The 17,770-nt window shown below is 42.4% G+C and overlaps 1 protein-coding gene and 1 long non-coding RNA gene across 2 annotated transcripts in view; one reads left to right on the top strand and one right to left on the bottom strand.

Moving 5' to 3' along the window:
* Positions 1 to 17,770, top strand: part of LOC142844267 (uncharacterized) — a 38,168-nt gene that overhangs the window by 9,500 nt on the left and 10,898 nt on the right. The window contains exon 5 of the mRNA XM_075962604.1: positions 2,204 to 2,320. Within this exon, the coding sequence (XP_075818719.1) occupies positions 2,204 to 2,320 (117 nt within the window). The remainder of the gene's footprint in view (positions 1 to 2,203; positions 2,321 to 17,770) is intronic.
* Positions 3 to 1,580, bottom strand: LOC142843729 (uncharacterized). Its single transcript, XR_012909684.1, has 2 exons — positions 1,493 to 1,580; positions 3 to 685 (listed from the first exon to the last, which is right to left on the bottom strand). It is a non-coding gene; the product is annotated as an uncharacterized LOC142843729 (long non-coding RNA).

The following is a 17,770-nucleotide window of genomic DNA, read 5'->3' as shown; positions in this document are numbered from 1 at the left end:
GATTAAAGGTGACTCTGGGGTGAATATGTTTAATATATTAGAGAGCAGGAGATGTAAGGATTGTGGGGAAAGCTTAGACCAATCATAAAGTAAATAAACAACAAAAGAATTATGCTTAGAGTCCAGAAAATGTGGCGTTGTAGTCCATGCTGTTAAATAGAATAGTGCAGCTGTTTTGGAAACTGATAAGAGCTGCTTTGAAACCAAATCCAGACTATGTAACTCATGCTGGGGGCAATTTGTATGCCTATGTAACTCACCTGGCCACCAATTAAACTTTATCCTGAGCCCCTCAACTGATAATACTTTATCCAGGTCATTATTGGGAATTTTAGTATTTGTCTGATAATGCAGGGTTTGTGTTGGCCATAATATGGTCCAGGTGTCAGACATCAGCCTGCAGATCCCAGAAGGGAGTTGGTCACTAGCCCGAGTCTTGTTCAGATTTCTTTTTCCACAACCCTGCTTAAATTTGGAGCTCAACTGGGCAGACACGGGGAACGTCCTTCCCTGCTCCTCACCCTGCCCTCCAGAGTCAACTTCCTCCATCCTTCCTGATGCAGAAGATGAGCTGGTTCTTCTTTTGTGGTCCTTGAGCAGTGGAAAGAAACCAGGGAGGTGATCACGTGATCGATGCTGTAGTTAGCTTGTGATGCAATGCCAGCCTTTCCAAGAGCTGAGGAAGCTGAGGCAGAGTGAAGGTCATCTAAATCCCAGCCCTCAGAGCTCTGGTCACCCCCCCCCCCCTTACTTCCCTGCTGTGATTTGTTTCCTCTTGTCAGCAGCTCCTGTTAAAGGAGGGGTCCTGTGAAAGTTTAAGCAGGAGCTCCTGGAGAACAAAGGGCCTTCCATCCCTTGCCTTCTCTCTTACTGCCCTTGCTAGTTTGTTGTAAGATCTCACACTCTTGGGTCTAGAGAATAAAGTATGTCCAAGAGGAAAATTTAAAAGCAAACTTAAAAAATATTATTTTATGTGTATGGGTGTTGTGCCTGCATATATGTCTATGAACCACATAGGTACCTAGTGGCCTAAGGGGCCAGAAGAGGGTATCAGATCCCCCAGGCCTGGAGATACAGATGGTTAAGACCCACCATGTGGGTGCTGGGAATCAAGCCCAGGTCCTCTGGATGGGCTGCCAGTGCTCTTAACCTCCGAGCCACCTCTCAAGCACCCAAGGACAGATTCCAGTTTGCCCTCTACACACTTCCTTAGCTGTTGGCTTCCCTAAGGTCAGTTGTTTATGAACAAGCTATTCATTATGACATCCATGTTCTTCTGTAGATTTTGAATGGCTAATGTCAGAGCTACCTTCCCCTTTTCTAACTTTCTTCTTGTCTAAAATGTGTTTTGGGTATATTTTCCCCTTAACCTTGATATGGGCACTCTTAGTGCTGCTTCCTCCTCAAGGAGCACCCTCTGTGGCCATGCTTTCCCACTTGGAGCTGACAGAAGACAGTGGAGCAGCCAGCATGCAAAGCTGTGCGTGCTTACCGACTGGTGATTTTGTAGCATCCTGGCCATTTTATACCAGCGAACTAGGAACTCAGGGTGTGCACCAGGTGTCCATTCTTCAGTTTCTTGTCTCTGGAGAGGATGAAAATGCAAAAGGCATTTTATCATAGGAAGATCATTAACTCCTGAGTGCCACAGTTTAAATACCAAGACTAGGCATGTCTGTGAAGAATGCCAGCCATTCTACCCAGTACCCAGGGCTCAGCATAGTTCCACGTTTTGGCCCTACCCTGTGTTCAGCAGCTATATTATTCCTGGTTATTCCATTTAATACTATTTCCAAGTCACTGAAGGTAGATTCCTGAAGGATCCCAGCGAAAGCTCCAAGGTGATGAAATCTGCAGCACCCAGAGGCTGTGCTACTCATGCTGTCAGTCTCCTCTATAGAAATGCCTCGGGAAGAGCGAGTGATGAAGATGTCCTTTAAAAGAGCCTGTTTCTCCTGCACTGTCCTGTAGTTCATGTGTTTGTGTGCAGACTCAGGCTTGTGTCATGGTCATATTTAGTTCCTGGGTCTTTCTTTGTTCCTAGTGAGATGGAGATAGATGTTACCTCTCTTCTTTTGTGACTGTCGTAAACATTATAGTGATAGTCCAGGTCTCTGTAATCATCAGAGAGCATAATTAAGGGCCACTGTCCAGATTCCAATGATATGACAGGAAAGACACTGGATGCTGTGTTTAATTTTAGGTGAACAGTCGACCAGAGAGGTCTGGAGACACCCGGGAGAAGGTTGTAGCGTTTGGTTTTGATTACTGCTATTGGTCAGTCAACCCGGAGGACCCTCAATATGCATCTCAGGAAGTGGTAATGTCATTTTCCCTCTATTCTCCTTTTTACAAATGTTTGCTGTAAATTTACTTTTCAAGGTCATTGTGACAGTTGCAAACTTAAAGTACTCTAACTGCTACTTTTAACTTTGAAAACTCTCAAATGAAAAGTGGTTTTCGAGAGGAAAACCCTCAAATACATTGTGGAATGTTTAAAGTTATTTTAATGATAGCATTAGTTTTTATAACTGGATACTTAGGTAAATTAGCATGGAATCTGGGTGATGAGTGTATTTTATGATATGCTGGTTAGAAACTAATGTTTTAATCTGAGAAATGGTAATACGTGGCATCAGTTTCTTTTCTTTCTTTCTTTCTTTCTTTCTTCTTTTTTAATGTGGCAAAGAGGTGGAAAAAGACTGCTTGGTGAAGGTGTGGGAACTTGACTAGTGTCCGTTTCAAATCTGGGCCTCAGAGTGACTAGGAGTGGGGCTTAGTGCAGGTAGTCTTCTACTATTGGAATAGGTCAGTGTCTTAGGGGTTTTTATTGCTGTAAAGAGATACCATGACCATGACAACTCCTAAAATAAAGACACGTAATTGAGGTGGCTTGCTTACAGTTTCAAAGGTTCAGTTCATTACCAGGATGGAGAGCATGGTGACATGCAGGCAGATAGATGTGATCCTGGAGCTGAGAGTTCTACATCTAGACTTAGAGGCAACAGGAAGTTGACTGACTGTCACACTGAGTGAAGCTTGAGGAAAAGACTTCAAAGCTGGCCCACATAGTGACACACTTCTAATAGTGCTACTGCCTTTTGGGGCCATGTTCTTTCAAACCACCACAGTTAGTAAGGCTCACCTCAAACATGGCATACTTGTGTCTGTGTATATATGACTTAGATGTTAACAAAGTGTCACCATTCATAGATAGCTGTTAGCAAGATGTCACTATCTATAGACTGTAAAGTATCACTATTAATAGATAATGGTTAGTAAGATTTTAGCATTCAGAGATACCTGTGAACAAGGTGTCACCATTCATAGACAGATGTTAACAAGATGTCACTGTTTATTGGTGGATGTAAACAAGAATGTCACCTAGGACCTGAGCAGTGTTGGCGTACACTTTTAATCCCAAGTGCTGGCACTTGGGAGGCAGAGGTAGTCAGATCTCTGAATTGGAGCCCAGTATGGCTTATATAGCAAGTTCCAGGCCACTTACTCAGTTGAGACCCTGTCTCAAAAAACAAACAAACAAAACAGATGTTAATGTTAGTAATTCACAGGTAAATGTGTGATGATGACTAATTTCAGTTGTCAGATTGATGAGCTGTAGAATCACCTGGCAGACTGGCGTTGGCAGGCCTGTAGGGATTATCTTGGATAACGGTCAGGTAGGAAGAGCCTGTCCCTGAGAATGGTACCATTCTGTGGGCAGGAATCCTGGGCTCTATAGGAGAGAAGGTAAGGTGAGCACCAGTGTTCATAGTGTCCCACCTCCAGACTGGATGCTGTGTGACCAGCCACTTTCAGCATCTGCCATCTTTCATTCCCTGCCATGATAGATTGTACCCTGAACTGTGAGCCAAATAAACTTTCCCCCATTCTGTTGTTTTTATTAAGGTATTTAATCATAGCAACAAGAAAAGTAAGAGCGGGATCTGGGGATGGTAGTGCACACCTTTCATCCCAGCATTCAGGAGGCAAAGCCAAGGATCTATGAGTTTGAGGCCAGCATGGTCTGCATGGAGAGTTCCAGGGCAGCGAGGGCTATAAGTGACCCTGTCTCAAAGAAGAGAGAAAGAACACATCTGTCTTTATTCCATGATCCTTTATCCTATAACCCTGGTGTTACTAGCTTCCTATTATTTGTAATTTTTTAAAATTACACTTATTTGCCAGGCAGTGGTGGAGTACACCTTTAAGCCCAGTACTCGGGAGACAGAGACAGGAGAATCTCTTTGAGTTTGAGACCAGTCTAGTCTACAAAGCCAGCTCCAGGACAGGCTCCAAGGCTACAGAGAAACCCCATCTCTAAAAACTAAATAAGTAAATTATGCCACACACATATAAGGAGGCCAGAGAACAATTTTTAGGAGTCTTTACTCTCCTTTCACCTTGTGGCCCCAGGGATCAAACTCAGGTCTTTAGGCTTGGTGGCAAAAGACATTTCCTACTGAGCCAACTCCACAGCCCTAACTTTCCATTCTTAAGGAAGATCTTCGTTGATAAAAATTGTATTTATACCCTATTAAAAATATTTGGATGTTCAGCCAAAACTTTTCATCAAAATTGATCTGTTCTCCCTGGTGTGAATCTGCACTAATGCTAATCTGTTTATACTCTGAAATTAGACCCACATTTGAAATAGGCACAGATACTAATTTACTGTCTTACTTTGAACAAGCTACTTAAAATCTCTATGGCCTATTCTTATTAGTTATGTGTGTGTATTATTACCATTGTGGTAGTGAATATCTCAGAATTACCATATGATGAATTATTTGTTAAAGTACTTATGTTCATTGCCCACCTAGTAAGTTGATATGTGAGTTTTTATGTGCTTTCGCTCAGATCCTGGCACAGTGAGCAACCATTCTCTTACAGCACATGAGAAGCAAATACGTGCTTTTTCTTTTTCCTTTCTTTATTTTTATTGAGCTATACATTTTTCTCCCCTCTCTTCCTTTCCTCTCCCCTTCTACTCTCTCCTGTGAGCCCCAAACTCCCAGCTTACTCAGGAGATCTTGTTTTTTTCACCTTCCTATGTAGTAGATCCATGTATGTTCTCTATTTAGGGTTCTCTTTGTTGTCTAGTTTCTCTGGGTCTGTGTCCTGTAGGCTGGTTTTTCTTTGCTTTATGTCTAAAAGCCACTTATGAGTGAGTACATGCTATATTTGTCTTTCTGGGTCTGGGTTACCTCACTCAATATGGTGTTATCTAGATCCATCCATTAGTGCACACTTTTTCTAACCCTTCTTTGAAGCTGTGTATTTCTCCTGGGACCAGCATGTTCTGCTTGGGAAACTCACCTAACTTCCTCCTGGTGATGAGCAGCTGTTGGGGCAGGAGTTCTCTGCTCACACACATTTGAAGTCAGGAACGGTACTTATAATGCAGTGGTCTAACTGTTTTTCAGTTTATATACATTTAAATAATCTCAACTTTTAGTAAAAATTGCCTTTTTAGAATTGCAAGCATATCTACAGAGATGACAGGAGAAAGAATTTGTTTTCATCTTGGTTTTGTTTGCTCTTGCTTGATTGGTCCTCCTTTCTCAAACATTTCCCCTTAAATCAGCATCACATTTGATGTGTCTATTTTAGAGGAGACAGATAATCACAGTGTGGTAAGTACTATGCTTTTTTACTTGTGCATTGTGTGTGATGTACATGTCTGTATGCATATATGTGTGCATGTTTGTGTGCACAGGAAGGTATGCTTATTTGCTGGCGTGTGTGTCTGTATGTGTGTTGGAAGTATATGTAGGCCTGAAGTTGACCTTCCTCAGCTGTTCTCCACTGTTTTATTGAGGTAAGGTCTCTCTGAACCCAGGATTCACCAAGTCTAGCTAATCTACCTACCTAGTTTATTGTAGGGACTCTCCCACTTCTGCTTCCCAGATGCTGGGATTACAAAGGGTAACTACACTCTCCCAGCCTTTCTTCTCTCTTTTTCTTCTTCCTTCTTTTTCCTCCTCCTCCTCCTCCTTCTTTCTTCTCCCTTCTTCTCTCTTCCTTCTTCTTTTTCATCATCTTCTTCTTCCTCCTCCTCCCCCTCCTCTTCTCTTTCTTTCTTTCTTCTTTTTTTTTTTTTTAGTGTGTGTATGTGTGGTTTTTTTGAGACAGGGTTTCTCTTTGTAGCCATGGCTGTATTGGTACTTGTTCGGTAGACCAGGCTGGCCTCAAACTCAGAGATCTGCCTGCCTCTGTCTCCTAAGTGCTGAAATTAAAGGTGTGCATTACCACCACTGGCTCCCACTTTTTTTTTTTTAGTTAGAGGTGCTGGGGGTACAGATTGTGGTCCTCACACTTGCATGGCCATCACTCTGTCCATTGAGCAGTTTTCCTCAGTCCAACAATGTGGAAAATAACACACATTTTACCCAAGCTTTTCATGGAATTTCAAGGGAGATATATACCAGGTGTGGTAGCGAATGTAATATTATGTACCCATATTAATCCCAGCATTTGGAAGGCAGAGGTGGATGGATCTCTTGTGAGTTTAAAGTCAGCCTGGTCTACATAGTCGTTTCCAGGACAGCTAGAGCCTATCTCAAAACAAAACAAAAAACAAAGAGAGGGGTGGGTAAATTGTTATTCTCAATGATGGGAAGAAAGTATAAAAATTTTTGTTCATATTATAGAAGATGGGGCAGAAGGAGTGTAGGAGCTGGAGAAAGGAGCTGAAGGGTGTGGGACACTGGCATCCAGGCGTGACAGGGCTGTTGTACTCTTAATCTCATAGCAGGTGTGATTACTTACACAAGAGCTGGACTACATTGAGCCTGCCAGAATTGTGTTGTGGGAGGGACTCACGGGGCCCCCATGCTTACTTGAGAATTTATAAGCAGTTATCAGTGGTCAGGGAGGGAGAGACATTGTCTTCAGTGGTATCGCCACTGATAAACTGCACGGTCGGTCCACTAAATCATTGAAAATAAGCAAAAAAGGGACAGACACATGAAATTAGAAGGGGAGCTAGTTAGGAAGAGGGAGTATAAGGGAGTTAGGGTGAGAGGAAAAAGGCAAGAAAGATAAACAGGGGAGAATGTAATTGGAATATATTATGTACCCATATGAAAATTTCATAATGAAACAAATTATATATAGGTAATATATGCTAATGAAAACATTTTAAAATCTGATTAACAATATGATTGCTTAGTTTGTAATAAGATAGAACCTAAGTCTGTAGATTCTCTTCCAAAAAATGAGAGAGACATTCTTTCCTAAGATTTGAAAGTAACACACACACACACATACACACATTTAACCTCAGCTCTTTGGATTTCAAGAGGATCTGATTTCTCAGAGCATCATGTGAGTCACTAATTTAACTTGGGAGTTCCCTCTTGGGTTTCATTCTGTCCTTCAGCCAGGAGTCTGTAGGCCATGTAGATGCCTATAATAGCTATGAGTGCAGTCCGATGCAAACTTGTCAACTTAATTCAAATGTGTGAGGTGTGTGTGTGTGTGTGTGTGTGTGTGTGTGTGTGTGTGTGTGTGTGTGAGTGCGACTGTTTGACTGGTTTTTTTTGTAAGTCAATTGCACAGTTTAGTATGTAAACTTTGTAGATGTCAGTATTGTGCCAACAATGTCAAGAAGTATTCAATGTATTCCATCTAGTCCAAGGTGTATGAATCATCTGGCTAAGGCTGGCCTCAGTATATCATGTACGAGATTCATGGGGGACCCTTGGTTCAGTTGTCTAAATGTCAATAGAAATCTCTCTTGTTTCTGCAGAAAGACATAGAAGACAGATAGTATTTTTCAACTATGAAGCAGAGAGTATGGGGTATTTATATTTCCTCTCCCTCAAAGACTGAATGCAATAAAAGCCTGAATTCCAATAGTGACAGTTTGTCCAGGCATCACTCATAGTCTGGATTTTTATTTTATTTCATTTTTGAACAGGGTCTCACTATATAGCCCTTGCTAGTCTGGAACTCTGGATATGTTAGACTAGCCTGCTCTTGAACTCACTGATATACACTTGCCTCTGCTTCCCCAGAGCTGGGATTAAAGACATGGGCCACTGCACCCATGGATTTTCAAGCTGTAAAAGGCAGAACCCTGGGGTGATGTGAGATTCCCCTCTGTATGTTGTGAATATCATTGGTTAATAAAGAAGCTTCTTTAGATCTATTGCAGCGCAGAATAGGGCAAGGTGGGAATTCTAAGCAGATAGTGGAGGAGAGCAGACAAATCAGGAAGATGCCATGTAGCCACCCAAGGAGAAAGATGCCTGTGGGAACCCGCCAGAACCTTGCCACTAGGCCATGACCTCGTGGTAATGCATGGATTAATAAAAATGGGTTAATTTAAGATGTAAGAGCTTGCTAGAAATACGCTTGAGCTATTGGCCAAGCAGTGTTGTAATAATACAATTTCTGTGTGATCATTTCAGGCCTGGCTGACCGGGAAATGAACAAGATGCCTCAGGCTACACTGGGGAGTTCAGGCAGATGTGGAATTGAGCCCTAAAATTATCTTAGTTTATACACGGTCTCCTAAGTAACTGTCCCTCAGGGATGGAAGAAGCAAGCAGAAAAATGTGCTCATTTGCCTTACACATTTCTTAGAAATAGTAGATTATTCCTTTGTCTCTCATTTCATTGTTCAGCTCTTATTTCTGAAGCTCAGCATTTAGGTATAAGACAGGTGCTTCTTAGGGATACTCACTGAGTTTACACAGGAGGAAGATTAATACAGCTTCTATGTAGCTGGGAGAAGCAGCGACTCTGTTGAGATGGAATTTGACAAGAATAGAAACCCTTAATTACTCTCTATTATTCCTCTCATGTTAAATTGGTCATCTTGTTTGTGGTGATGTTAAACACAGACATGTCATGGTTTCAGGCTGGTATGATTTTTCCTTCTGTCCACATCCATTTTAAGAAAGTAAACAACTTCTTCCTTCTCTTCAAGGATCTGGAAACATTCCATGAAGTTTAGTGATTCGGTTTCAGGGTTTGGAAAAGTCAGAGTTAATTCTGGAAATGTTTTCATAACCAACTTTCTTCTATAGGGAGAAAATAGGACTTTTGTTTTGTAGAGACAGAGTCCCATGTAGCTCACACTGGCCTTAAACTTGCTGTGTGGACAAGCCTTCTGCCCCTACCTTTCAAGTGCTAGGATTATAGGCTTGTACCATCTTGCCTGGGTTCTTAAAATGCTGTTGTTGTTTTGAGATAGTCTCTCACTGTGTAGACCAGGCTGGCCTCAAACTTGTTCCTGCCCCTGCCACCCTCATGCTAGGATTACAAACCGATTGAGGGCCACCCTGTTCTAGGTAGACTGGGTATTTTAAGTTCTGTTATATCATTTCTTCTCCATGGCAGTCCTGGAAAGTGTGGAACCTAGATTTAAACCCAGGTCTGCTGCCTCAAAGTCTTGACTTTTATACTAGATTCTCCTAAGTGCTGTATGAACTTGCCCCATCTCCTCACTCTATGATGCCCTCTGATATTTGAAGTGTGAAATGAAGTATCTGACATTTAGAAGATACTGGACTGTTAAGTCTTACAGTAGTGTAGAAAGAACCAACGGTCATGAATGAAGGACATGTTATTTTCAGGCCTGCTTAGTGACTCCTCTCTTTCTGAGAAGTGGAGAACACCACCTGATTTTAGTTCTGTAACCAGAGCAAGTGTTTGTCTATGGATGCAATCAGGATGTTTTATCCTAAATTACCTGAGTACTTCAGTGGACTTGAGTATTCTGTGATATAGAGACAATAGTTTGTACTTTATAACAGTGAATGAGAATGCTACTTACTCCTTTGTGACCCAGGGGCTAGGTGTTGAAGTGTAGCTGGAATGCTCCCACAGGCGACTAGGATCTGTGTCACAATGTAGTCATTGTGCTACTTTCTTTTCTTTCTTTGAGTTTTGCGACAGGGTCTGAGTGTGTGGCCAAGGCTGGTCTGGAACTCATTATATAACCCTGATAAACCTTCAGCTTGCTATCTTCCTGTCTCAGCCTCCCGGGTGCTGAGATTCCAGGCCTGCACTAGCTCATTGTGCTTTCTTCCTAGTATAACCCAGCACTCCTGGCTCTTGTCTTTCCAAGTAGGTTCTCTTTCATCTGTCTTGTACCCTAGGGTGTCCAGTTTCAAATCAGAGGGGGAACGAACGCAAGTCCTCCAGAATGAATCCAGAAGACTTTTAATATATATGATGCTTTTGTTTTGGTTTGGAGACAGAATTCTCCTGTGTGGCCTAGGCTGGCCTCTTACTGAGATCTCCCCACCTCAGCCTCCATTTGTTCCAGAAATAGGTGTTAAACTAGAGTTAGTTTTGTATAGTTTGGGATGGACTTGAAGTCTGAGAGCTGAAGCGGAAGAAGTGACTTGAGGCCAGCGTGTTGAGGAATTGTGACTAGCGTGCAGCCGCTCCTTCTGCAAAGGCTTTAAGGCTGGGGGAGGGGACTATGGCTTTAGTCAGGAAGTTGTACTGTAAGTGGGATATCTGAGGCAGATACCCCACAGGTCATCACAACAATTAATCTCTTAAACCAAACCTAAAAATGAGATGAGCTTCAACTGGCCTTGCTAAAGTATAAAACCAGTTCGCTTGTGTCTCCAGTGCTAACATTGGCCTCGTGAGACCCTTTAGACTAAACAAGATTAAAAACAGGAAAATATGCTCCTAGCAGCATAATTGGCAGAAAACTTTTTCCACATAGACGCAATCATCTAGGCTTGTTTTCCTTCCCCGGTGTATGTGTATGTGTGGTGTGCAGACATGTATGGAGGTTCACGGTCATGTGTGTGTGGTTGTGGTGTCTCTTTCTGTGTGTGCACACTGGCCCAGGGTTGATTTCCAGTGTTTTCCTTAGTCACTCTCTGCCTTACATACTGAGGCAGTCTCTCCCACTGAACTTGGATTCAACTTTTTGCCTAGTCTAGCTGAGGATTCCCTTTCTTCCCTTTCTACGTGCTAGCATTACAGGTGGTCTACCACACCCCCCCAGCTTTTTTTGTTCTGAGAACCCAAACTCTAGTTTTCACATTGGCCTTGTCTGGTGAATACCACTCAGCCATATTTCCAGCTTCCTTCTATACAAGTATTTGCAGCTCAAACGATATGAAACAGCTTGGTCCTACTTGACTATGTCTTGGTGCTGCTGGACCAAACCCATTGAAAACAATGCTGAGGAGCTCTTTTGAGTACACTGGAAACAGTGCTGTATGCAAGACTCTAACGAGCATCAAACATGTGGGAAGGAATTCAGGATTTAAAGGAAAACTACTGAACAACCATAATGTAATTTTATTCTGCATATATTTTGTGAGCATACCGGATTCAGTCCATTGTTATACATTCATTTATGTGCACTGTGTTGCTTGTGGATGCCATGTCGGAGCCTCAGCCTTAAATGAGCATCCTCTGTCTAGTACTTCAGGGGCTTGCCTAGGGTTTTCTCGTGATGGTGAACCCAGAGAATCTCTATAGCCAGGGATCCAACTCCCAGGACCACTGTTTTACATGCTATCCTCATGAGAGCAGTGGTGGAGGGACAGTTCCATTTGAGAACAAAGGAAAGAAGGGACAAAGAGTCTAAAGGCTAGGAAGGCAATGCTTATTTGGCTTGGTTTTGTTTTTCCTTTCTCCCCAGCTGTGATGTTATTATGCCTAAATAAATACTGTGTTGGGGAAAGTTTTGGAAGCACTAAGACTATGACTCAGACTCTCTCTGTCACCCTGGCCTTTGCTCACAACTCTCATCTGGCTCAACTCAATATTATGAACATGTTTCTTCAGAAGATAACTGTGTGGTCAAAAGGAACATTATCACCTGGTGTGCTGTAACTCCATTTAATATATATATATATATATATATATATATATATATATATATATATATATGTATATGTATATGTATATATATGTGCACGCACACACACATACACATGTTACTTTAGTATTTTAAGATGCACTCGCAAAATAATATGTGGCCTTTTCAGACATTCTTAGCATTACCTATCTCTCCTTTCTCCCTCTTCCTCTATGTTACCAACATACTTTTAATATTGTCTGGGTGGTTGAGATACGTGCTGAGAAATGGTGTTTTATAAAGTTTGATCTGTGCAACAACATAGATGAACCTTGAATAGTAAGTGGAGAAAAATACCTTTTTTCTTTTTTCATCCATGTTGTTACACATAACAAAATTTTCTTTGTTTCTAAAAAGTTTCCTTGTGTAAAAAAAAATTTCCTTGTGTGGAGTTAATGGTTTGTCTATTAATTAAGTTCTACTCACCTCCCACCCCATTTCCCCTAATTTGTAGGAAGACTATAGGTTAAAATACATTTAGACCTTTCTCTGTAATTAGATGAAGCCATAATTTACTGTGGTCCATGTTTGCTGTATTTTACCAATAGGTTATTATCTTTATTGCATTTTGGGTCATCCACAATTTCAGTTTTTATTTTTTTGTGATTGAAGGGTTATCGGTGATTTCTTCATTTTTGTACTGTCTAATTGTCTTATATTATTGATAGTTTTCTGGCTGAACGTGATTGCCTTGTCATCTAAAGAATGCAGCGCGCTTAGTGGAAGAAAATAAGCGTGTTTACCTTGCACTAACATTTGAGTCCTTTTTCTTCATGTATTTGATTTTCCAAATTCCATTAAGTTAATCCCTCACAGTGTAACACAGTTGTTTATACAGTTTAGACATCTTTTCTGTTACACAACCTACTTGATTTTCAAGGCTCCATTCTGGTTTTTCCTGAGTCATTTTCTGCAGCATGAATAATAAATACCAAGAGACAGATATTGGGGTTCCACCTGAAGACTAGAAAAGCAAAAGCAGCCAAGCCACTAGAGAGCTCTTACCTCTTTGAAATCTTCAGACTGAAAGAGAACCAGTCCTCGTCTGCCTTATATTCCTCTCTAGTGCTGGGATTAAAGACGTGCACCACCACTATGCAGCCTCTATGGCTGACTAGTGTAACTGCTGGATTAAAGGTGTGTGCCACCACTGCCTGGTCTGTATGGCTGACTAGTGTGGCTGCTGGATTAAAGGTGTGTGCCACCACTGCCTGGTCTGTATGGCTGACTAGTGTAACTGCTGGATTAAAGGTGTGTGCCACCACTGCCTGGTCTGTATGGCTGACTAGTGTGGCTGCTAGATTAAAGGTGTGTGCCACCACTGCCTGGTCTGTATGGCTGACTAGTGTAACTGCTGGATTAAAGATGTGTGCCACCACTGCCTGGTCTGTATGGCTGACTAGTGTGGCTGCTGGATTAAAGGTGTGTGCCACCACTGCCTGGTCTGTATGGCTGACTAGTGTGGCTGCTGGATTAAAGGTGTGTGCCACCACTGCCTGGTCTGTATGGCTGACTAGTGTGGCTGCTTTTCACTGACCTTCGGGCAAGCTTTATTTATTAAAATACAAATAACAGTTCATCACTGAGAGAAGTCAGGGCAGGAACTCAAGCAAGGCAGAAACCTGGAGTCAGGAGCTGATGCAGGTCATGGAGGAGTGCTGGCTGCTTGCTGGCTGCTTACTGGATTGCTCCTCATGGCTTGCCCGGTTTGCATTCTTGTAGCACCCAAGATCACCAGCCCAAGGATGCCACCACCCATGCCAATTAATAGTTTAGAAAATACACTATAGACTTGCCTGCAGGCAGCTCTTATGGAGGCACTGTTTTCAGTTGAGAGTCCCTCTTTTCAAATGACTCCAGCTTGTGTTAAGATGACACAAAGCTATCCAGGAACTATATGGTTTTTTTGTTGTTGTTTTTGTTTTTAGGATAGGCTTTCTCTGTGTAACAGCCTTTGCTGTCCAGACTGGCCTCAACCTCGCCGAGATCTGCCTGAGTGCTGGGATTAAAGACGTGCACTAACACTGCTGGGTCCATATGCACTTTTTACAATTACTTTTGCTATGAGTCCACTTGGTTAGAGAACATAATAGCTAACAGAATAAAAACCCATACAAACCAAAGCAACTTATCAGTGACAAATCCCTCTAGGAATATGTAGGCCGCCCCTATGCTTGGATGAACCATTGTTAGGAAATTGTCAGCAGTGTTGTTGATTCTGGTTGGATTTGAGAAAGGGATGTCTGAGCCGGGCCTGGTGACATACACCTTTAGTCCCAGCACTCTGAAGGCAGAGGCAGGCAGGTTCTCTGAGTTTGAGACCAGCCTGATCTACAGAGTGAGTTCCAGGACAGCCAGGACTGTTACACAGAGAAACCCTATTTAGAACAACAAAATAAAAAGGAAAGAGAGAAAGGAAGAAAGGAAGAAAGAAAGGAAGAAAGAAAGAAAGAGGGGGGGAGCGGGGGAGGGAGGAAGGGAGAGAGAGAGGGAGGGAGAGAGAGGGAGAGGAAAAAAGAACAAGGTCTATAGTGCTGTGCATTATATATGTTCCATTACTTGAATTCTTAAAAAATAAAGGAAGTCACCTATCTATTCTTAATTGGTGTCTGCGGCAGACTGTAGTTCAGTGATTTATCTTAACTCTTAGACTATGATGTCATATTGTGAGGCACAATTAATAAAAACTCAGAGAAATTGGGGTTCAACCTGAAGACCCAAAAAGCAAAACAGCCAGCTACTGGCTCTTACTTTGACCTCCATCCAAAAATGGCGATCCTGCCTCCAGGAATCTCAGAATGAGACTGTGTCTGAGAGCTGTCTCCTCCCACTTTATAATCCTCCCTAGGGCCGGGATTAAGAGCATGCACCACTGGGATTAAAGACATGCACCACCCAGTTTCTATTGCAACTAGTGTGGCTACTGAGATTAAAGGTGTGTGTAAGGCTGAACAGTGAGGCTGTTTTACTCTCTAATCTTCTGGCAAACATTTATTTATTAAAATACAAATGAAATGCCACTATAGTATTGCTGCCTGGGGGACCAGCCTCCAAGCAGCACAGGGTTCAAAGGGCAATTCACAACATTAGACTTTTCTGTCTGAGGGTGTTAAGGAAAAAGACACTCACTCAATCTCTTGATGCTTTCCTTCTTTATTCTTCTGTATTTTTTAAGGCCCATGTAGCAGCAGAAAGGTCCAGCCTCTTCTGATAGACTGAACTGGAATGGACTGGGCTTGGACTGGACCCCAAACAGCCATACAAAGACGTATTTATTGATTGTTATACAGTATTTCCTCATACCAAGGTCCCTAATCTAAATTTGCACATCTTACTGAAGACCATCACATGCCTCCATGATTCTAGTCATTCACTATGCATTGTGTGCAATACACAATAATACAAGAGCCTCAAGTGTACCTGAGGTGTCTTGTGACCAAAGTCATAGGATGGCCACAGGACCCTTTGGCAAAACATTCACTGTTTTCTACAAGGATTCTTCAAGATGAAGGTACTTCTGAAATACGGCTGTTCAATCCAATATATCTACCCCATACAGTGACTGTGTTAAATTTCTTACAGAGTACAGGTAAAAACGCTTTGTTTCAGCTAATGATGCACACCGAGACCCGTGACTATGTCTTTTGGCATTAGAGTCTTTCAGCTCTAAGATTAAAGGATTTTGAGCCAGCCTGGTTCCTGGGACTCAACTGTTTCTCTTAATCATTAACTTGAGCTATGATCTAGGCAGCTCCTTAAGTGACCCCTTACATAGACCCCTGTTGTGTGACGTTTCCTTGTAGTTACTTTTATTTATCACAACTCTGTATTTTTAATATTATTATATAATATATTGTATAATGTAACATTATTATTATCAATTAAACAGTATCTGTTAGAGAGAAGTCATTTTTTATTATAGTCTACAGGTAAAAAATGTCCAGTGAGCAGGATGTTTCCATGAGATAAACACATTACATTACAGGCAGTAGGGCATCTCCCCACACCCGATTCACACCAGAGAAAGATAGCAACAGCAACATGTAAAGGCACAAGAGAATCAAAAGACATCCTGGAGTCTGTAGTCTCAGGGCCTTGCCTCACCCACCAGAGAGTCTCCTACTGATGGGCTGACACCTCGAACCCCAATTGTCACCCGCTGCTCCCCTGACATGGCTTATGTCTCATTGTGTTAACATGGGTGGAGTGGAACATGTCTTATCTCCCTGTTTTCCTCTTTCTAAGGTTGTGGCTTTTCCAGGATCTTCTGATGAGCTAAGCCTACCAGCTCTTGAGGAGTGGGTACTGTATCTTTTTGTTGGTTTTTCTAGATAGGGTTTCTCTGTAGCTTTGGAGCCTGTCCTGGAACTAGCGCTTGTAGACCAGGCTGGCTTTGAACTCACAGGGATCTGCCTACCTCTCTCTCCCAAGTGCTGGGATTAAAGGTGTGTGCCAACACCGCCCAGCTGTGGTACTGTGTCTTAGTCTCCATCATTCTTGACTGGAGCCCTGATCCTGTTGATATTCTTCTATCATCAGCTATAGTGCTTTCTTCAGTGATACTTTCAGAGAACACATAGGCATTTGGATAAGGACATGAACGAAGTAACAATCTTTGGTTTTTTTCTCTCTCTTTACTCTGCTCAGCTGAGCATAAACTGTGGGTAGTAACGATTACCTAAATTATTCTATTATTAATAAAAACTCCCGAGTCAGATATGGGGTTAGAACCAGATTGATCAGGGGCAGAGAAGTAACTAGTGACCTCCTTTCTGTCTCCTTCCTTAATCCAAAGAACACACATCTTTCTAAGCATCTCTCTACTACTTCCCATGTCTCTCTATATATCCTCAGTCCTCCAAAACCTCTATGGCTAATTTTGGTCAGCTATTAGCTAGCTCTGGCCTCGAATACAAGGTAAACCTTATTGCCACAGCAGAGTGGTAGTATGAACAATTCTGCAACAGGGCAGAAATAAAGTTTAGATTTAGATGTGGCCCTTCGCTGTTTCCACCTCTGTTCTCACCTCCTGCCCCAGGAAGCTGGAGTGTGTGGAGGATATTTCAAATAGTGAATGAATGGTAGTCAATTCATCTAATCTAATGCAGCAAAATATATTGCTTCTTCAGACTCAAGGAATGTCACCTGGCCAGACTTTAGGAGGCAAGCAAGACCTCTCCCAATTTTTAACTTTGTTAACATAGTTTGTGTGACTAGAGAGAGCTACAAGAGAGACCATGGGAAGGATCTCTCTTGAACAGAGCTCAAGTCTTCACAGCACCCTGAGTTCTTTTGGCCTTTTGCCTAGACCATGGACACATTAAAAAGCAAACAGAAGTAATAACGGCCAAGAAGCCTAAGTGGAGCTGCTGGAATACGAGACGATGTAGTCTTGACTTAGCTCCTGTCTTTACCTGGTTGCCCCCAGTTTCGCCTGTGACAGCAGTCTGTGTGATAGACATCTTACAGCTGGAGAAACTGGAGTTTACAAAATGCAAGGAACTTGCCTAGGATCACCAACTTTGAAGCACAAGACTAGGTGCACACCACAATCTGGAACCATACTAGATGTTTCACAGAATTGAAAGGGAAGTCAATAAAATAATCAGGAAAGCACTGGGGCCCCCGCGGCAGCAGGAATCGCAGGCAGTGCCACACAGAGTAGGCTGGCACAAGCGCCATAGTTGACACTTCCGCCGCTGTGCTGGGCACTCCTGGAGAACTTGTCATCTGCTGTTCTGCTTTTGTGTCTTTCTTCGGGAAGTCAAATGGGACTGTCTACCTGCTTGGCAGCCTCCTTGTGTGTGTCATTGTTCCAGCTGCCAGCAAGTGAAAGGGCTCCGAGGTGGAAAACTGGGTTCTGCTTCCCACCAAGACCAGCATCGGTGGTCAAGAGTGTTAGGATGCTGCCTGGCAGAGTTC

Source organism: Microtus pennsylvanicus, chromosome 2 (assembly GCF_037038515.1).
Source record: "Microtus pennsylvanicus isolate mMicPen1 chromosome 2, mMicPen1.hap1, whole genome shotgun sequence".
NCBI classification, from domain to species: Eukaryota; Metazoa; Chordata; class Mammalia; order Rodentia; family Cricetidae; genus Microtus; species Microtus pennsylvanicus.
This window is presented reverse-complemented; position numbering and strand designations above follow the sequence as displayed.